At 39.5% G+C, this 22,259-nt stretch overlaps 1 protein-coding gene across 1 annotated transcript in view; it reads right to left on the bottom strand.

The window, feature by feature from the left end:
* Positions 1 to 1,240: 1,240 nt before the first annotated feature.
* The window catches only part of SLC2A13 (solute carrier family 2 member 13), a 281,707-nt gene continuing 260,688 nt past the window's right edge, over positions 1,241 to 22,259 (bottom strand). Inside the window, exons 8-10 of the mRNA XM_028532728.2 lie at positions 10,830 to 10,951; positions 10,553 to 10,705; positions 1,241 to 3,025 (exon numbers count right to left, since the gene is read on the bottom strand). Of these exons, the coding sequence (XP_028388529.1) occupies positions 2,799 to 3,025; positions 10,553 to 10,705; positions 10,830 to 10,951 (502 nt within the window). The 3' untranslated portion in view covers positions 1,241 to 2,798. The remainder of the gene's footprint in view (positions 3,026 to 10,552; positions 10,706 to 10,829; positions 10,952 to 22,259) is intronic.

Raw genomic sequence — 22,259 nt, 5'->3', positions numbered from 1 at the left:
CCATTTCAAGTACTTATTTTGTTTTTAAAAAATTATAAATAATTCTTATACTGTGCCTCTCTGTACTTCAAAGATATGGAATATTTATCACTATATAAATAACATATAGTCCTTTAAAGAAGGGGTTGAGGAGAACAGAGGAGAACTGGCTAATTTTCCCTGTCATGTGCATTTATGGATATAAAGTTGAAAACACCATTTGCTTATGTCAGGGAGAACAGGCCGTGTTCTGCTCTATAAAACAGTAAGAGTCGAGCTTCTCCTTTAATAAAGTGACTGTGCTTTCAGTCCAGCTGAGTTAATGCTCTGTGTGTGTGTGTGTGTGTGTATATATATATATATATATATATATATATATATAAAATCAGGAAATCTAAGACAATCTTAGATAAATCAGAAAAATTCTTTGAGTACTTCATTGTTCTGAACACTTTTCCTCCCTGTCATATTTTGATTTTAACACATAATAGCTCCTTTCCCACTTCACCTGTGTGAAGTATTACACAGATGAGAAATAGCAATAGAATACTAATTTTCTCTATGAAATCACATCAGTTTTTATGGGACAAATTAATATTAACATCCCCTTAAAAATCAATGGTCAAAGCACCTAATTCAAAGAAAAAAAACACTGTTAAACAAAATCTTGTATTATTTGCGATGATCAGAGGAGAACATTTTTTAGTCCAGTAAGGTAACCGTTAAAGCACTTATTGTAGCCTTGCTGACTTAGAGAATGAATGAGCCTCCTTGGCTACCTTCTCAGCTTTGACACTGTGATAGGAACAAACCAGATTTAAAAAGAATTAGAAAACACCCCGGAGATTGGTAGAAACAAAGCGAATTTAGAGACAGCTGCCTTTTCACTCCTAAGTGTACCTTATTAGACGTTCAGAGCCATGTTAAAATGCATCAAACTTATGCATTCCTAACTGTCCACAGAAGAGTCATTCAATTTCATTGGGAACAGCAGGTAATTTTGTACATACTATATAGTTCTTTAACATAAGAGCAAAGATTAGAGTTCACTGATGAAGGAACACAAAAAAACAAATACTTTGAAAAGACATTATAGAAATGCGGAAAGTCAACATTTCTTGAAGACTTGGGTTATGTGAGAACCATTAATCTGTTCCAATAGAAAAATCCCAATTTTTAGACAAGAAGGAAAAAAAAATAAAGCTAAGCATGAGTAAAAGGAAACACCCATAACAAATCTATGTATTTTTTTGGTGGGGGGAGTGTGCGGAGTAACTTTTCATGGAAACTGAGAAAGGATTTACAAAATGAAAATCAGTTTATGTTCTCAGAGTAACAAAAGACAAGTAGTGTTAAGTAAAAAAATGAGAATTTTTTAGGAAGATTACCATATTTTGCCGTGTGTAATATGCACTTTTTTACCCAAGTTTTTGAGGGAAAAATAAGGATGTGCCTTATATATGGGTAGTACTAATTCCATATCTGTATAAATGTTTTTAATTATTTTATTTATGCTTATGCATTAAAAGTGTAATTCTAGAAAGCAATAATGGTATCAGTATGCAAAATAACACCCTGGAATACAATGATCAGTTTTGTTTCTAAATATAAATATAAAAATTGAATTAAAAAATTAAAATGAAAGATTTTTTTCCTTAAAGTCTGGGCCCAAAACATGGGTGTGCATTATACATGGGAGTGCATTATATACGGCAAAGTATGGTAATAAAAAGTTAAAATAAGTTAAAAGTAAGTCCTACTATTTAATTAAATAGCAGCAGCAGGATTTTTTGTCACTTGATTTCCTGCCTTTTTTGTTTCAGAGATTATTTGAATGAAAGAAGGGGAAAGTAGTCTGCTATCAGCTATTTATAGAACACAAATGAAGGCACAAATAGTAGGACTCAAGAAGTTGGTTAGCAAAGGCATGGTGAGTATCAGGTGATTTTGGCATGAACAAAAACTGACCCTGAAATGCAGTTAAAGATCTAGTGCTATTTTTATTTATAGTTGCATACCTAAGTGACTAACTCAATTAGGGATCCATAAAAATCTTTTCTCTTTCTAGCAATAAAATATACTTATCAAAACTTGCTAGCTTATCTGTGCAAATGTACACTTGTCACTGATGCAAAAAAATATGTATGAAAATATACCCTAAAAGACCTGCTTTTCATAATGTCCAAAAGATTCTGTGCAGAGTCAGTTTCTGAAGAACTCTCAAGATCCGAACTGGAGAGAGGAACAAAACGTGGAATTTGAAGGAGATAAGACAGCTGTGCCCTTGTAGGAGGCACTTTTTAATTTGTTGAAAGCTTAAATGGAATTTCCTTTCTAACAGCTGATCACAGGTACGATACTTGTCCTTAGGAAAATTTAGGGCCAACATGTTTTGATAGACAACAATCCTTAGTCCATATCCTAGAATCCTTCTTTCTATCATATGTATATGATGCAGTGAGAGCAGCAATGACTCAGCTGCCACTAATGATTATATATGGTTTTAGGATAAACAGATACCACTGAAGTCATTGGATACAATAATCATTTTAGACTATCTCTGGAAGGAATTACACAATTTGTTCAATGATTCTTATTTTAAAAGCTCTGTAAATATTTTTTTTACATTTCTGCTTATGAAAAAAATGTCAACATGGTTATCATCTTGCTCCTCATCAAAGATTCTAGAATATGAAGTCATTCAAAACTAGACTGTGGAAGTGGAAAGAACCAGATTAGAAGCAGGGCAGTGAGGTCACCAATAGCTGCTCTTTTCTCCCAAGGTTTTAAAAATAACTACAGATATCAGCAGTTGAAAATTATTCCACATCAGAAGCATCGTTGTCAGAAAGATGGTAGTTACTCCCCTTTACCCGGATATATTCAATGTATCTTCCTTCATCAGAATCTGAGGCGCCACATGTACACAGCCTGTTGTCAAAGAGTGATTCAATTTCCTCCAGTTTTTTCCCTTTGGTCTCAGGAAGACAGCCATAGATGAAGAGGAGTCCTACAGCAGCGAATCCAGCATACAGGAAGAAGGCCCCTGAGATGGGAAATAATATACAGTAAGTCCTCACTCAACATCATCAGTAGGTTCCTGGGACTGAGGTAGAACGACCTGTGGTTGATTCTTGAACAGTGTTGGAGTTAGGAGCCCCTACTCCCTGTGCATATAACTGTAGCCTCCCTGCAAACTCCACTGATAGCCTAGTGTTGACTGGAAGCTTTACTATTAACATACTTGATTACCACATATTTTACATGTTGTATGTGTTATATACGGTATTCTTACAATAAGAGAGCTACAAAAAAGATTAAGAAAATTGTAAGCGACAAAACATTTACAATACTGTATTTATTTAAAAAAAATCCATATGTATAAGTGGAACTGTACAGGTCAAATTGTGTTGTTCAAGGGTTAACTGTGTAACAAAACCCATCTTACCATCGGCTAATTGATATAAGTAAGAGTTAAGTTCATATGGCATTTTGTCAGTGTTCTAGCAAAACAATGTTGAATGCAACGAAGTTATTCGAGACCCTGCTATGTGTGTGTTTGCATGCCTAGATTGGAAAGAGTACTTAATTTTGACTTTTCTTTCTGATTAATCATGCATAACTGTGGTCTGAAATGGAACCAAAAAGTTACTGCCAGCCTGGTAACTAATTGTTCTAACCTCGTGAATATGATGCAATTTAGTTTTCTAAAGTCATGAAATGCCAAACTCAAGAAGAAGGATAGAACAGGTTCATATATAACTTGTACTTTATTAAGTCTTCCCTGGCTAGAGATTAACTGTTTCTCTCCTAGGTGCTTTCATAGTGCTTCTGAGCCCCCCTATAGTAATAACCAAGAAGTATCATAATTATGTGCATGTATTTGTCTGTCTTGTCTGCTAGACTGGAGATACTCTTGAGGGAGAAATCTCATTCTCATTTATCTTGTATTTCCACAATTACATAAAATGATGACATTGCTGATTTCATGACTGAATGGAGTACATGACAACTCTGTCCTTCCAGTCTCTCATGCTCAAAGTCGGGGAGTCAACCTTGACTTTTTCCTTACTTTCCCCTCCAATATCCAATCTGTTAGGAAATCCCATCGGATCCACTTTCCATCTGCACTCTTGCGGTAGTCTCCTAAACTACATCCTTGTTCCTGTTCTTGGACTGTTGTAGTCTACTTTTGGGGTTCATAACACTTATTAGCATCTAACATGAAGGTTATTTTTTCATTAAATTTTTTTCTGGTGTAATTAAAAGGCTTTTTTATATTCCACTTCAGTTGATACTAATTTCAAGTATACAACATAGTGATTAGACATTTATACAACTTATGGAGTATTCAACCCACTAAGTCCAAATTATTACAATATTATTGACTATGTGCTCTGTGCTGTACTTTACATTCCCATGACTTTTTATAACTACCAATTTGTACTTCTTAATCCCTCCACTTTTTTTTTTTACCTATCTGTCCACCCCTCTCCAGTCTGGCAAACATAATTTGTTCTCTGAATCTGAGTCTTTTTCTGTTTTGTTTGTTCATTTATTTGTTTTTGATGTTCCATAAAGAACATAAAATAATGGCATTTTTCTTTCTCTGTCTGACATTTCAGTTAGCATAATACCCTCTAGGTCCATCCATGGTTTGTAAACAACAAGATTTCATTATTTTTTACAGCTAAGTAATATTCCATTTCATGGCTCTAATAAATAATGCTGCAATGAAGTGCAATTGTTGGGTCATAAGGGAGTTGTTTTAATTTTTTTGAGGAACCTCCACACTGTTGTCCACAGTGGCAGCCTTCACAATTCTACCAGCAGTGTATGAGGGTTCCCTTTTTCCACATCCTCACCAACACGTTGTTGTGTAATTGATGATAGCCATTCTGAAAGGTATGAGGTGATATAGCTCATTGTCATTTTAATTTGAAATCCCTGATGATTCATGACATTGAGTTTTTCCTGTGCCTTTCTGCCACCTGTATGTTCTCTTTGGAGAAATGTCTATTCAAGTCCTCTGTCTATTTTTTTAAGTATTCTTTTTTTTTTTGGAATGAGTTCCTTATATATGTGGACATTAACCCTATGTAGGATGTATCCTTTCCTATTCATTTGTTGATGGTTTCCTTAACTGCAAAAGTTTTTAGTTTGATGTAGTCCCAGTTGTTTATTTTTTATTTTACCTTGCCTGAGGGGACCTATCCAAAAGGTATGCTAAGAGTAATATCATGGAGTTTACTGCTTGTGTTTTATTTTAGGAATTTTATAGTTTTTGTTCATATATTTAAATCTTTAATCCATTTGAGTTTATCTTGTAAGACTATGATCCAGTTTCATTTTCTTGCATATGTCTGTCTAGTTTTCCCAATGCCATTTGTTAAAGAATTTGTCTTATCCCATTGTATATTGCTGTCTAGTTTGTCATAGACTAATTGACTCTAAGCATGGTTTTTTTCCCTAGGATTCTATCTTGTTCCATTGTATCTATGTGTCTGTTTTTATATCACGTACCAAGGCTGTTTGATTACTTGAGCCTTGTTGTATAGTTTGATATCAGGTAGCATGATGCCTTCGTTCTTTGTTCTTCTTTCTCAAGATTTGCCTTAGCTATTTGGGGCTGCTTGTGGTCCATATTAAATTTAGGATTATTTGTTCTACCTCTGGGAAAATGCCATTGGCATTTGATAGGGACTGCATGGAATCTGAAGATTGTTTGGTAGGATAACATTTTAATGATGCTAACTCTGCCTATCCATGAGCATGGTATAGCCTTCCATTTAAAAATTTTGTTCTCTTCAGTTTCTTATTCAGTGTCTGATAGCTTCAGAGTACAGGGTCTTTGATCTCCTTCGTTGAATTTATTCTTAGGTATTTTATTCTTTTTGATGCGATTGTAAGTGGGATTATTTTCTTATTTTTTCATTCTGATTGTTCATTATTTGTGTATAGAAAAATTGTAAGACATTGAAGAGGACACAAATAAATGGAAGGCTATACTGTACTCATGGACGCAAAGGATTAACATTGTTAAAATGACCATATGACCCAAAGCAATCTACAGATTCAATACAATTTCTATCAAAATACCAATGACATTCATTTCAGCGCTAGAAAAAATAATCCTAAAATTTATATGAAACCACAAAAGACCATAAATATCCAAAGCAATCTTGAAAAAGAAGAGCAAAGTTGGAGGTATAACACTCCTTGATTTCAAATTATACTACAAAGCTATAATAAAACAGCATGGTACTGACATAAAAACAGACACATAAATCAATGGAACAGAATAGAGAGCCCAGAAATAAACCCTCTCTTTTATAGTGAACTAATTTATGACAAATGATGTAAGCATATAGTAATGATAGTCTCTTCAACAAGTGGTCTTGGGAAAACTGGACAGGTAACATGTAAAAAACATTAATCTGGACCACTCTCTTACACCATATACAACAGTAAACTCAAAATGGGTGAAAATTTTAAATTTAATGCTAGAAACCATAAAACTCCTAGAAGAAAACATAAGTTGTAGACTATATTTCATAGTATTCTGAGTAATATAATTTTGGATACGTACCCTCGAGGAAGGGAAACAAAAGCAAAAATAAACAAATGGGACTTCTAAACACTAGTTTTCTGCATAGTGAAAAAAATATCAACAAAACAAAACAATAACCTACTGAATGGAAGAATATATTTGCAAATCATATATCCAATAAGTTGCGATCCAAAAAATATAAGTAACTCATATGACTCAATAACAAAGAAAAAACAATCTGATCAATAATTGAACACAGGCCATGAGAAGACATTTCTCCAAAGAGGACATGCCAGTCAACAGACATATGAAAATATGCTCAATGTCACTAGTCATCAGGGAAATGCAAATCAAAACCACAATGAAATTCCACCTCATACCAGTAAGAATGGTTGTTATCGAAAAGTAAACAAATACCATGTGTTGGCAAGAATGTGGAGAAAAGGGAACCTTCAATGCAGTGTTGACAGGACTGCAAATTGGTGCAGCCACTATGGAAAACAGTATGGAGATACCTCAAAAAAACTAAAAATTTGATATACCACATGACTCAGCAATTTTACTTCTGTGTATTTGAAGAAATCCCAAATATGAATTTGGAAAGATACACTTACTATGTTCATTGCAGTATTGTTTAGAAACAATATATGGCTATATGGAAGAAATCGAGGTATCCACTGATGAATGGATAAAGAAGACGTGGTGTGTGTATATATATACACACATAATGGAATATTAAAGGGCAATTGAAAAGAATGAAATCTTGCCATTTGCCATTGGAGCCAGAGGGTATTATGCTAAGTGAAATAAGTAAAGCAGAGAAATTCAAGTACCACATGGTTTCAACTGTATGTGGAATCTAAAAACCAAATGGACAAACACAAGAAAAAGAGACTGACAAACAGATTAAAGGGATGGTTACTAGGAGGGAGGGAGTGGGAGATGCTGAAGGGAAATACAGTTAATAACATTGTAATGTTGCATGGTGACAGATGATTACTAGAATTAGTGGGGTGATCACACTGTAAGATATAAAAATTTTGAATCACTGTTGTACACCTGACACTAATATAACTAATATACTATTGAATATTAACTATACTGAAATAAAAAAGAATAGGAATAATGTATGTTGCATGCCTATTAGAAGTTGAATGTTAGCTGCTCAAAAAAGTGATAGCATTATTAAATTCTACTGAATGACAAGGGAAGAAGAGTTGCTATTAGAGATAGAACAGAACAAGATTAGTCTGACTAATAAATTGGAAATGTTTCCATCAAAAGGGTGACCCTGACAATCTAGTTCTTGGAGACTCTGGGAATTTTGAGAAAGAAAATGAAAGGAGATGAAATCCTGTGTTCCAATTACAGGTAATCAAAATTGTGGAGGTAAGAACAGAAATGGAATCTTGAATGGAGCGGGACAAAGAAAGGATGGCAATCATGATGATAATATAGGAATATGTAAGTGCAGGTGATAAAATATTTTAGATTAAATCAGGCTGCAAAACTCCTGTAAGAGACCAAACCTAGTTTGGCTTTATAAAATGTAATCTTGAGGAAATACACATCATCTCACACAATTTAGGAGTAGTGGCATGATTAGCAGCAACTAATCACATCTGTCAGTGCTAAAACAATTTGATGGCTGGGATGACTCTTAACAGCTGTACAGCTAGCTTTTGGCTTGTGACCCAGATTCCAAAAGCCAAATAATATCAAGGAAGTTCTATTAAGATACAAGGTCCTATGGTAAAATCTGAGGAATTGAAAGCAGGCAAATGCCAAAAGTGCCTCCGTGGCCTCTGCTGGTGAGACGTGTGAGTAACCCAGAGGTGGGGGGTGCCCAGGAGGCTGTGACGTGCTCCAAGTAACGGGCAAGTCAGTTACATAACTATGGTAATTATTCCCTCTTGGAATGAAAGTGCAAAAAAGAGACGTCTGTACTGAGTTTGGCAGGATTGTTAAACAGTGCAGACATTCCTCAGCTTTATTCTGAAGGAAATCAATTTTATTAGAGTCTTATATTAAGTTTCAGATTAAAATACATATTTAATTCAATCACACAAAATGGGGAATCACGGATCATGTCTGACTGCAGTGCTCTCCAAGGCCTCTATTTAGTCGCACATGACATGAAATGGTATCCGGTGACATTTTAATAATTTTTAGTAATAAACATTACTGAGTAGGGTCTAAGGAAGACTGAGCAGCAGTTTCAGAAAGAATCAAAATTTGAGGTTTTATGAAACAATAAAAAAGGGAGGGAATAAAAGAAGACATGTATTTCCACAGACATACACCATTGTGGTATGCATTCATTAAATCAGGACTAGAAATATAACCTGACATAAATTATAACCTACAGATTAAAACATAGATCCCAAAACAGGGAAAAAACCAACCTGAACTGAACTATCGTTCCGCTGTTAGCCAGCAGTGGCCCTAATGGACCAGTGCGCCGGCCTGACAGAAGCCGGACTTCACGCACAGCAAAAAGCTTCTAACTGCACAGTTTTGAAAGAAGCCTGGCCATGCCCTCATTAATGTTTACTTCTGCTGCCTCATGTTTTTCTGGCAGCATCAATTCCAGGAAGAGGAGGTTTGCTAGCAAAAGTCTTACCGTGACTTATCATTTGGTCTGTCCCTTTCCACAAAAAGTGCTCTTGCAGGATACTGGTCTGAACTTAAGTTTTTGAATGTTAAGCTTTTTCAAGTGAGCAAATAGGAGTCAATATTGTACTAATATTTCTAGATGTTCTAAATGGTGACTGAAAGAAGGGTTTCATAAAGGTAATAAACTTTTAGATATATATCATATAAAACTAAATAGCAGTTCAGCATGTTTAGAAGAGAGGAGGAAAAGATTTTTATAGTGTTTCTTATATTCATCATTTATCTGCAAAATTCATCTGTGTATTTATTCGTCTGCCCGGCACTCTGAGGTCTCATCAAGTGACTAAGATGCACTGAAGGGGCTGGGAATGTAGTGGTGAACAAGGCCTCGTCCCGGCCTGAGCACAAGGGGTTTATGGTCTGGTAGTGAGGGGTGGGGGAGCCAGCAGTTGAACCTGTTCCCACCAACAGAAATCCATGGATGTGGTGAGGGATGTGGGAGGGATGCTGGAGAATGGTCTGAGTGGCAGGCCTTCCACGGACACCACAGAGGCTTATCATTTAGAATCCAACCACAGCTTATATACTCATACAATGAAATCCTCCTGCTGAAGAGAAAGTCTTTCCACTTTAGTAAAAGTGGACTTGAAGTAGCTTCCCAAAGTTTTCTCCTAACTCAGCCACTTCCCAATATTGTTTCTCTGAGTTACAGTCTCCACACATTTTCACTTGAACACTCCTGACGTGTATACAGTTCTGGCAGGGTCAGAGCTGCCAGAACTGGCCCCAGGATCAGAGCTGGTCCCGGTGAACACTCCTGACATGTATACAGTTCTGGCAGGGTCAGAGCTGCCAGAACTGGTCCTGGGATCAGAGCTGGTCCCGGTGACACTGAAACACACATGCTGCCCTGAAAGCATGGATGACGCAGCGGAAGGCACAACTCGCAGCACGGCATTTGCAGGGGCTGCTTTCAGCCCTACTCGGATTCTGCTCCTGGAAGTGACTCCATTCCCTGCCATGGAGCGTCCTCATGCACTGGCCCAGACTCTTGCCTACACCTCTCCCCCATTCCCTGGTTCTGTCTCTTCATTAAACCAAAAGCTGTGCCATGAAGATTTCCAGCTGGGGAGACAGCTAGGGGATGTCTGGGCTGGGAAAGTGGGCGGGTGGCTGGGAGCTGGGAAGCCCTGGGGGACAAGAAGCAGTGCTGCTTTGGAAGGGACAGTTCCTCTAACCTTCCCCCGGTTCATGTCCAAGGACTCCAGGAAACGAGAAAGCCATGTAGAGATATTTATAACAGCAAAAATATAATGATGTAGTCTTTCAATCACAAATGATTAGCATATCTAAAAATAAAGTAGGAAAAATAAAAACAATATATACTTGAAAAAAAAATCCTCTTACCATAATATGTAAGGTATTCTGCTGTGTGTAAAAATGTCAGAGAAACCAGAACATTGAAAATCCAATTTATTCCGGATGAGCACGCATTTCCTGTACTTCTTGCCCAAAGGGGATATATTTCAGAATTCACAGTCCAAGGCATCGGTCCCATTCCTGAGAAATATGGAATTAAAATTTTCAGGTGAGCAGTATATAAGGAATTTTAAAAAGAGTAGTTTGTCTCCTCTAAGAAGAGACGTTTTAATGAACACAACAGTAGCAATGCAGGCTTGTTTACCAGGTGCGAAGAAAACAAGGTATAGAATAAGGCCCAGGAGTGCAGTCCAAGAGTATGGAGTTGGGCAGAAGTTGTAAGCCCAAAATACTTCTTCTGTTTTGAACTTGGTTTCATTTTCACACCTGAAAAATAATGCAATGTAAATATTAACTGAGTGTTTCAGGATACAGTTGTAGGAATTCAATGTGATTATCTAAGACATATCTGCAAGTTCCTTAACATCATTGAAGACAAGGGTCCAAGATGTTAAGAAAAATTAAGATTTAACTATACAGTATTTAGATATGCAAATACATAGAATTTTTAAAGGTGAATACAATTCAATAGAAGCACACAGAAATACTCTGTGCATACAACTGATAAAAATCCAATTAAAAAATGGGCAGAGGATCTGAATACGCATTTTTCAACAGAAGACATACTGATGGCCAACAGGTACATGAAAAGACGCTCAGCATCACTGATCATCAGAGAAATGCAAGTGAAACCCACTATGAGGTATCACCTCACACCTGTTGGAATGGCTGTCATAAAAAAGACAGGTGGGTAGAAAAAGTTGTCTTCATCTTAAAAAGCTGACTCCATTTAAAAACTAATCTACAAAACCTGAATCCTTGCCCCACCCCTTTCTCCCTGGTGTTAACTCTGGAATATGCACAAAGGTTTCGGGTTAATCACAAACTGCCACTAATCTTTCATCTGGGGCAAGGCACCCGCAACGTCTGACCTGCCCTGATGTCAGAGCCCCAGTATCTGGTCCCCTTGTTCCGCTCCATCACCCCTCCCTGAATTCCTTTCATAATATGTAGGTCCATTTCTTAGCAGGATAGAATATAAATAAATGGTGTGGGGGGTGAGCAGTACAGGGACTCATTTTCTGTCCTGCTGCTGCCCAAGACTGTGTTTCCTTGACTAAGTTCCCTATTAAAACTAGACAAACTGGACTTGTCTGCATTGTTCTTTGGCCTTTCTGTTCCTTTGGCATTTGGAAGCCACTTTGCATATATGACCTTTGCATGAAAGAAGGAATAACAAGTGTCTGCAGGGATGTGGACAAAAGGAAACCCATGTACACTGTTGGTGGGAATGTAAATTGGTTCAGCCACTGTGGAAAACAGAATGACCATTCCTCAAAAAATTAAAAATGGAACTACTATGTGATCTAGCAAACCCACTTCTGGGTATTTATCCAAAGAAAACAAAAACACTAACTCAAGAAGATATCCGCACCCCTAAGTTCACTGCGGCATATATACAATAGCCAAGACATGGAAGCAACCTGGTGGCTATTGACAGATGAGTGGATAAAGAAAGCGTATATACACATATTGGGATATTCCATAAAAAGGACATCCTGCCATTTATGACAACACAGGTGGACCCCATAGGCATCACACTAAGTGGAATAGACCAAGACAAATACCATGTGAAGTCACTTGAATGTGCAATACTGAAACGAATCAAAAACCAACAAGAAAGACTCAGTTCATAGACACACAGAACAGACTGGGAGTTGCCAGGTGGGAGGTGGGTAAAATGGCGTCAAACAGTACAATCTTCCAGTTATAAAAGAAGTAAGTCACAGAGATGCCATGTACAGCGTGCAGACTGGAGATAACACCGTATTGCATCTCTGAAGGTTGCTAAGAGAGCTTAAAATTTCACATCACAAGGAAAAAACCCTGTAACTATGGTGATGGATATTAACCAGACTACGGTGGTGATTATTTTGCAATATATGCAATATTGAATCATACTGTATACCAGAAACTAACATGTCAATTATACTAAAATAAAAAATATACTGTTCATACCCATTCCATATAAGTCAGACATGATATGCAGTTAGTCCTTAGGAGCTGCAGTAACACTTTAAGATCACAGAGTCAGTGTGCTGTGGTGGAAAGACTTCAGATTTGCAGTCAGGACAAGATTCACATTCAGAACCAGATTTTTTTTCTCTTTGTAAAATGGGGATAATGCCCTACAGGTAATTTTAAGGATTAGAAAGGTCATCTGTGAAGGAGTGACAGGATAGAGGGCAAGGAAAGCATTCTTACATCTGATTCCAACCAACTCTTCCCCTTCCTGCTGTGCGCCCTTGCTTCTCTCAGCCACTTCCTGTTGCCTTTGCCTCCTAGTTCTATGGTGAAGCAAAGTCTCCTACGGTCTTAGATTGATTCTGAAGCTGAACTTCCAATTCGTAAGACATAATCGGCCCCCAAAACATTCTTATTCTTTATTGTCATTTTAGACTGTTGTTCTGCCTCCATCAACCTGTATTTTTGAACCTGACATCCAAATGCTACTTTTGTTGTCATGTTTATGAGTTCCATCCGAACATCCCATCTGTCTTGTGACATAGGTGCCTAGTCAGTCATCTTCTCCACCTCCTCTCATCCATTTATTTTTACTTCTGGCCCATACCTTGGCTTCACACAGAATTCCTTATTTAACCTCAGAAACTGCAGAGAAGGAACATAATAAAGTGCTTGATTTGGAACTATTTGACTTCAAAGTCTCAGACTTTTCTGATTAAGCACTTGATTTCCTCATTTATGGCAACTTGGTCTACACCCAAATCACAGTCTTTAGAATTTTTCTTATACTCACCTGAGGATATGTTTTTATTTTATTTATTTTTTTTGAGAGAGAGAAACATTGACCCATTGCCTCCCACGTGCGCCTTGACTGAGGACTGAACTTGCAATTTAGGTTTGTGCCCGGACCGGGAATTGAACCCATGACATTTTGGTGTACAGGATGATATTCCAGCCAACTGACCTTCCCAGTCAGAGCCCAAATCACAGTCTTTAGATTCTAACTCTTCTCTGTGTTCATTCATGTCATTGCTTAGCTAAGACCATGCCAGTATTGTCTTTGCTGGCCTGAAGAATCCATGCTTGTCTGCTGTTCTCACCATTTCAGGTCCCAGCCCGGTGCTGCACCATTAATTTCTTTCAGGAGCTGCTCATCAGAAGCTGGGCAGAATTACAAAACCATGCTGTGGGGTTCCATTGTACGTTCTGTTTCTTCTTGGTTGGCTACCAAATTATATTTTAAATCTTTATCCTTTGTTGTCTCTCTATGAAAATTTTCTATTTCACAGTAGGCATTTAATAAACATTTGTCAACTGTTGATTTAATTAAATATTTCTTGCTATACTGAAATCTTTCCCTCTGCTTTCTAGGTACTAAGAACTTACCTCCTTCTTTAAAAAAAATCAAGAGCCCTCATTTTTGGGTACTGACCCTCTACTCCTCCGTACTTTCTTCAGACTCCTCTCCTTCCTCAAATGGTACCATGCCTCTTGCCCTTTCTAAGAACTGCCCTTCCTATTACCAGTCCCGTCTTCATTCTCCTCTTTTCTACTCAACAGGCTACTGTCTTTCTGCCATCTTCAGTTTCTTCCTACCCGAGTCTTCCCTTCTGGTTACAACACACGAGACCGCTACTATTCACATAGTCAACCCGCTCACTACTAGCTTGTCCAAAACCCCAGAGAAGTTTACACTGGTGAGCTCTACATCCTCGCTACTCAGTCTTTCCTTCACAGCCCAGGCCTCCCATCCACACAGACACTGAGGCTGTTTTCTTGAATGTGCTCATCCAAAGTCATCAGCGACCTCCAGATCCTCCCATTCATTTACCTTGCCTTACTTCTGAGGCTCTTGGATTACTCTGTGGTGGCTAATTTTGCTGACAACCCTCCTTCTCTCTTTCCTTTGCTTTTACATCTGCATCTCCATCTTATCTCTTTGATGTATATATCTTCAGTGCTTTTTTAAAATGCCTCTTCCTCCCCTCAACCTCTAAATGCAGGTGTTCTGTAAGGTTCTATTTTAGGGTTTATCCCTTCTCTCCTAATGATCTCATTCCTTTTGAAGGCTTTTTAATCTCCACATGGATGCTCCTTGATGGGTTATTCTAGCTTTGACCTATTTCTTGAGCTCCGTGGACAGAATTGAGCTATGTGCTGAACATCCATATCTGGATATCCTGCTATGGCCTCGGAAATACTAGGGCTACAATGGAATGCACTGTCTTCTCCGGGAGACAGAGTGGTGTTGTTGTGAGTTTAAATCATGACTCTAAAATTTATGTGCCAGACATCAGAGGTGTTGCATTTGTGGAAACTAGAGTTTAGTGGGCACAGATGCAGTCCTGTTTCCTGATCTGTAAATAGGGAGAAGCGTCATTATCACAGGCTGTTGGGAACGTTCCATGTGACAATGCATACTGAGTGCTTAGCACATGCAGTGTATGCACAGCATGTATTACTTTAATAGTGACACTGAAGAAATTTCTATTTTAGTTAACACCCCCATTCCCCGAGTTGAAATGGATTAAACTGTCAAGAATTATTTTCAATATTTTGTTACCTTTTTGTGTTTAAATTGTCTGTACTTTTTAAGTCCAAGGAAAGGAAAATGGCTAAGCCTGTGAACTCTGGGGACTGACATCTTGCATTCAAATCTAGGCTGACACCCCAGTTTTGGAGCTAGGACGTATGTTATATAGGCACTTAACTTTTTAAAGCCTGTATCCTCCTCTGTGAAATAAGGATTTTCTGGGCACCTACCTCAGAGAGATATCTTGAGGTTTACATGAGATAAGGTATGGGCAAGAAATCCTATTTCCTAGACATAATTCTGGAATCTGAGTCTGCCTTTCTCTTTGCATTACTACCACCCTAATTCAGACTCCTGAGTGTCTGTGTCACCAGCTGCACATCTCCGTGGCAGGCTCACTAGAGCAGCCCCTCTGTGATCCATGTTTCCTGACATTCCTTGTCTTGTACAGTCCTCTCCCCTTGAGCGTGGGAATGACCCGTGGCTTGCTTCTAACTGGCTCTCTGTCTACGGGGCCCTCATCCCAGGCAGCAGAACACAAGGGTCAAGGACACAGGGTCCAGCATGAGGCCGCATGGTTTTATATCTTGGTTTGGCCACTTATCAGCTGTAATGTGAGTCTCTATTAGGCTTGTTACAGAGATTAAATACAGAGTTAACTGCTTGGCACAAAGAGAGCAATTTATTAAACTTTTGCCAAAAGAATAGTCAGTTTGTATCCCCTCTCTTTTTAAAACCCCAACCTCCAATCCATAACAGTGTTTCTGTACAGATAAATGGTCCCTGAGTGATGAAAGAAGTCTTTATATTGGCATTTAACCGTGAGTAGAAAAAAAGCATCAGAAATTCCCTAATCAATAATCCTCTACCTCATTTCCAAGCAATTGAGTCTTGTGAGTTATGAAGATACTAAAATGAGAAAATAGAAAACAGGGGTGGGGTGGGAGAGAGAGAAAAGGGGAGGAAAGGAGAGAGAAAAAGAGACAAAGGGAGAGAAGGGAAGTAAGCAAAAAAGAAAGGTAGCTCCTAGGAAGGGAATACTTACAAATAATCACATCACTAAAATTCACTGAACAATTCTATTTACTATTCTCATTCATTATGACCCAAGTTCCTTCCATAGTCTCTTGTTGGAATGATGGAAAGTGGCATATTTTTGGGTACACTCTGCGCTGGCTCTGATGTAGCTTCTCACCATCTGGCACTTAACGCACGTTTATCTGCGTAAAAGCACTGCAGGCCTGGGCTTAAGGAGCCACACACTCAGCAATGGGTAGACAGTTAATGACTAAGACTGTGACATCACACCTGACCTTCAAGATATAAACACTGGAAATCTCAACTGAAAAATAAAAACGTATACTCCAAACGCTATTGCAAAGTACCCTCATGTTTTCCTGGCTTAGTGACTGCCGGTGGGAGAACATAACGCTCCAGAGAAGGAACACAAATACTTTGACATCGGTGTGTGGGTCGGGATTAGAAAACATCACGCTCTCCGATGGGGCCCCCTCACTAAGTCCTGGAGCAGACACAGCAGGCTACAATAGCGGGAGCTGCGCAGGGGGTGATGTGAAGCACTGGGCTACGCTGCAGATTGTACGCAAGCAGGCGAGATCTGTCTCATTTTGGCAGAGGGAGAGAACTGATTTTCACCAGCAGAATGATTAGAAATTAACGCCTGGCATGCAGACCAAATAAACGACTGGCTCCCTGTTCCAGCCATGGAACCCACAGTGCTTCCTTTACTGTAAACACATCTAGAAATTAACAGCTCTTGTGGAAGGTGGAACAGTTCTGCCTTGCCTACTCAACACTCACCTCAAACGAGAGCTCATGGGTAAAGCACTGTTTGTTTCTGTTACTTTGTGTTACTTCTTCAGATAGCTAAAGAGTCTTAAGCCCAAAGAATAATCAAAGGAACTACGTGGTGCCACTGCTCCTGCCGCAGGGAGCACATGTATTTTTATAGCGCACCATCATTCGTCACGATGAAATTATGTAACTGCTTCATGTTCACATATGGGGGATGGGAGAAAACACCACTTGTGTTTGCAACACAAAACTTCAAATTCTGTCTGACTGCAATCATCGAGAAACTTGGCCCCCTTTCCACAGGAGTTTATGGACGACACAGGAGTGTCTACTCCATGGCCCAGGATGGCTGTGAATGCAGCCCTACCCAGAATCATAAATTTACTTAAAACATTGAGTTATTTTGTGATTACATGTTACACTGTACTTAATGTGTAGCCCAAGACAACTCTTCTTCCAGTGTGGCCCGGAGACGCCAAAAGTGCAGACACCCCTGAAGGATTTTTGGAGAAAGGGGAAGGTGGGCTTGCTATGCTAGTGCGATGCATCGACTCTTCCACAGGGCTCACGGCTCACGCTCTACTTGCCAGCTCCTTACCGAGAGTGTCAGCAGTGCGAGCATTCATGTCCAGTTCCTGTCCTGGGACTGCGGCTGCTTTGACCGGGATCGTTAAGGTATCACCTAAGAACAAAATAGGTGCCCTGAAGGTTTACTAACTGTTTATTGGAATTTATGAGCCTACTGCACGTACTCCGAGAATAGTGGTGGAGAGGTGCCTAGGAAAGGGCAGGATGACTCCCCAGGAGAGGAGGAGAGGACACCTGCACCGCCCTCTGAGGAGAAATAAAGAGACGCAGTGCCTGTCAGAGGGCTAGGATGACGAGAAATGCCAGCCTGTGGGCATCCCATCCAAGCAAGCAGGAAAAATTACATCGACTCATTACTACTCACACATCCTGACTTCTGTTCCCTGGCCTACTTCACATGTAATAATCTAATGTAAAATAAAGTTGTCAGGGGTGGTAGCACAGCAGTTAAACTCGAACATGTGTGCGGCTGACTGATTTTGGAAAAGAAGGGCTCCTGAGCTTGCAGTATGCAGACCAGCCTGAAGATCTCGGCCTTAGGGGTTTTCCGTTGTCCTGCCTTTTCTTCCGTTTTAATGGTTTACCATTTTCCTGCAGAGGACTGTCACACAAAGGCAAGTTTAAAAAATTATCTACTTTATTAATTACTATTATTCCCCAGTAAAAAAAATAAAACCTTTAGAATTACTGAGATTATCAAATCACAGACAAGGGTAAACTTTGAGAGTATTAGGTGGGATGAAAAGACATTTTAAGACATGCATAACACAATTATATTATCGCTGTATCTAAACCATTTACTGGTATAGAGGCTGGCTTTAAACAAACAGAAAACCCAAGTAAATGAAATGAATGCAATTTAAAATAGGACCAAAGTTGTTTCTGTGGGACAGGATTATGACCGGCCGTCACGTGACTGTGCTGGGACCAGGATCTCACGATGGTGAGGAGTCAAGTTGCAAGTCAGGGACCTGACACGTTTCCACACTTAAGGGTTAGTTCTCCTTCCTGACTTCTTTTTAAGGATTTTATTAATTTTTTTAGAGAGGGAGAGGGAGAGAGCGAGGGAGAGAAATATCGATGTGAGAAATGTCGATTGGTTGCTTCTTGTATGTGCCCCCTGAGCAGAGAACCAAACTGACAATACAGACATTTGTCCTGACTGAGAATCGAACCAGCATTTGGCTTTGCAGGATGACACCCAACCAACTGAGCCATACCAGGCAGGGCCTTCCTGAGTCTTTTACTCCCTTGCCCCCCTGTGACCTTTCTCCAGTGAGGACACAGCACCTCTGTCTTCCTCTTTATTCCCCACACTTCATAGGTCAGCACTTAGCACACTTTACACATAATCAATGATCAGTAAGTGCTTGTTAAATATACGTTTATCATTTCCCATTAAGCTGATCTCTGACATCTCACACCAGTTTCTCTACTACACAGGTGGCAAATACAAGGCCATTGGGCCGAATGCGGCCCTCCACCTTGTTTTATCGGGCCCAGAACCTTGTTTCTACCCCATGGCAGCACCGAGCTCCTTGCCCCTAGTTACGGAGCAGTTACATTTATACCGTCCTAAAATTACATTCGGCCCTTTGAAGGCAAACTTGAGGCTGATGTGGCCCCCAGTGAAAATGAGTTTGACACCCCTGCTCTACTATATTGTAAGCATTACAGAATACATAGCCAATTTTTTAAAAGACATTAACCTCTAATTAATTAAAAAGGTCATGGCCTGTGGCAGGATAGGAAAGACATGTTTCCTTACCATCAGCATTGCAAAATCCATCTGTATCATCCCAAGCTTGAAGAATTTCAAACACACCAGTAGTCTGATTTGATTTTCTTTCCACCGTTAGGAGTCCTGCATGTATTCCTCCCTGGCTGGCTTTTATTTGCAGGTGCAGGGGAATGAATGTAGCTGATTTATCGCTGTAGGCTATCTTGATGCAAACAATGATATAATCTGGTTCTTGGATTCTTTTCAGTCCCTGCTCCAGCTGCCTTCCATCAAGTGTAAGTTCTGTGGCTTCTTTATGAAAGCTGTGCTCCCTATAGAAGTAGCTGTAAATCTTCACTTGATGAAACTAACGTTTGTATAAAGTTTTATCATATATGAAACACCTTATTATACATTAACATTAAATTCTCACAGTCAAAGAAACAGCATCGCTGTGCCCACTCTTCATGAGACAAGTCTTTCAGACATACACAGCAGAGGTACCCTCTGAAACCCAGTCTTCTGTTTCCTTTTCCTTCAACATAGTCATCCCACTAGTTCATGTATATATGAAAGCCTCTCCTTGAGCTGCCTTACTTTTTATGGAATCAAAATGGAAAACGAGATGAGAACTCTGCTTGTAACCTCCTGTAAGTCAGGGTTCTGCCCTGTCGGTGGGGGAGCATGTCACAAAACCTCTCTCCAGTATGAGTGCGACACAGCGCTGCTCGCAGTGGCAGGGGTTAAAACAACGAGCAGCGTCCGGACACATCTGGGCCTCTGGGCCTCGTTTGTTCTTTTCGAACTCAGTATCCACCTTGCCCCAAAGCACAAAACAATAATTAGCACAGAAACGATGCCTTTATGAGTTGGAAGTTACAAAACCTCCTGACAATCTCAGTAACGAGATAACTGGCGTGAGGGAGGGGATGCCGACACCGCACGAGTGTCACAGGGAGAACAGAGACCAGAGACTCTAAGCAATCAGGCGGTGGTGGTAAGCAGTCTCCTTCCAAAACGTGGGGCCACAGGACTGTATCTGATACGGCCACGGCAGTGAGGAATTACAGTGTTTCCGCAGAAGCGGCTTAGAGGATGAAAATATATATGGAATGTCTCCACAATTACTTAAAAGTAAAATCCTGCCACTAGTTACTGACAGAATTTAGTGAACAGTGAGATGGAAAGGCATTATCATAGAACTATAAAGTATACGGCAGTTTCACGTTATTTTATAGTTCCTGCAAAGTGCAAATGTAACAGCTTTACAAATTAAGCACTTGAACTGCAATTGCTTTTTTAAAAATTGTTTGACTACTTTCTTTTGCCTTTCTCTGTTGGCCAGGCAGAGTACAGTGCTGAACAGAAAGGGAGAGGATGGTGCCCTTGTCTAGTTCCTGATCTTAAAGGGGATGCCTTCAGCATTTCATTATTAATATGTTGTTTGCTTTAGATTTCTCTTCAAAATACCTTATTAATGAGAGGGAAGGAAATTCCCTTCTAGTCCAAGTTTGTTAAACTTTTAAAATTATGAGTGGATGCTATATTTTACTTTTTTTATTGTTGTTCCAGTACAGTTGTCTCCATTCCACCCCCCATCACTCTCCCCCGCCCCTCCCCCCCACCTCTGACACTCAGTCCTTCCCCCGCTTTGGCTTTGTCCATGGATCATTTATACATGTTCATTGACGATCCTTCCCCTTCTTTCCCGTTATCCTTTATCTCACTCCCTGGTTTGTACTGAAACTTCTGAAACACCATACGGATTAGCACCAGTGAAACAAAATTATAAAACCGAGATGTATCTCAATCCCTCTATTTTTTGTGTGTGTGTAACTCTTCTGGAGACTCTAAGGGAAACCCATTTCTTTGGGTCTCTACATCCACCCCCGTATTTCTTGGCTCATGGTGCCCCCTACTGTCAAAGCCAGGTAATACTGAATTGAGACTTAAGTCCTTATCTGTCTGGTTCCTTCTAAATCAAAGATGGTTTAATTTGTCAAAATCAAAGACAGTTTTCCTACCATTTGGGTGAACATATACCTTAGTAGATCCATTAAAATCTATTCTATTTATAGGTGTCAAATCATTATGTTGTACACCTGAAACATATATTGTGTGTCAACTATGTTAAACACACACACACACACACACACACACACACACGAAATCCACCCTATCCTTCCTCCTAATCTGTTACTGGCACTGGAGCAAACCAGTCATGTCACACCCATGCTCATGCTCCGAAAAACAGCCCGGGCTTCAGCCTTGGGGGGCCCCTGCACCGTCTGCCTCCTTCAGCCTCTCCCAGCCTCTCCCCCACTTCACTCCCTACCACACCCCTGAGCCTCTGAGGCCAGCACACAGCTGGGGCTTGACAAATATTTGTTAAAAGAATAAATCATTTTCACCCTTTGACAATGTGACAATGAAACAATACCTCACAATTCTGAAATTCTTTTATTTCTGAAGCACTTTCAGATAAGGAGATAATGAGTTAGCTATGTAATGTGTCCTTTAGTCTTTATAGGAATTATATTTTGATAGTCTACAGCAGGTACTTGACACAGTTACATGTATTTTAACTCGAAGTAATTACTCCTTTACTTAATTATTACAATAAATGAACGTTTGGTGTGTTCTAGGTAGGAGAATAAGCATTAGAATAGGTGAATATAAATATTCATCCCATCATTCAATAATCATTTACTAGAAGGTAAGAGCCAATTAAAATGATTAGATACAGAGCAAAAAAATCTGGCAAGTGACATGAGAGTTTTTGTACTTCCCAGCACACATAGCACACCGTGGAAGAGACGTTAGGGGAAATCTGTGGTACTTCTCTCAGAGAGCAGAGGGGCTGGTAGCAGTGGATGCAGTGGGGGCGTGCGCTTGTGGAGGACCCCGGTACATCCTGACGAGGAGCTGAGCACATTTGCCTTAATATTTGTAGA

Source organism: Phyllostomus discolor, chromosome 2, assembly GCF_004126475.2.
Source record: "Phyllostomus discolor isolate MPI-MPIP mPhyDis1 chromosome 2, mPhyDis1.pri.v3, whole genome shotgun sequence".
Taxonomy (NCBI): Eukaryota; Metazoa; Chordata; class Mammalia; order Chiroptera; family Phyllostomidae; genus Phyllostomus; species Phyllostomus discolor.
Note: the sequence above shows the minus strand (reverse complement) of the source record. Positions and strands in the feature narration are given on the sequence as shown.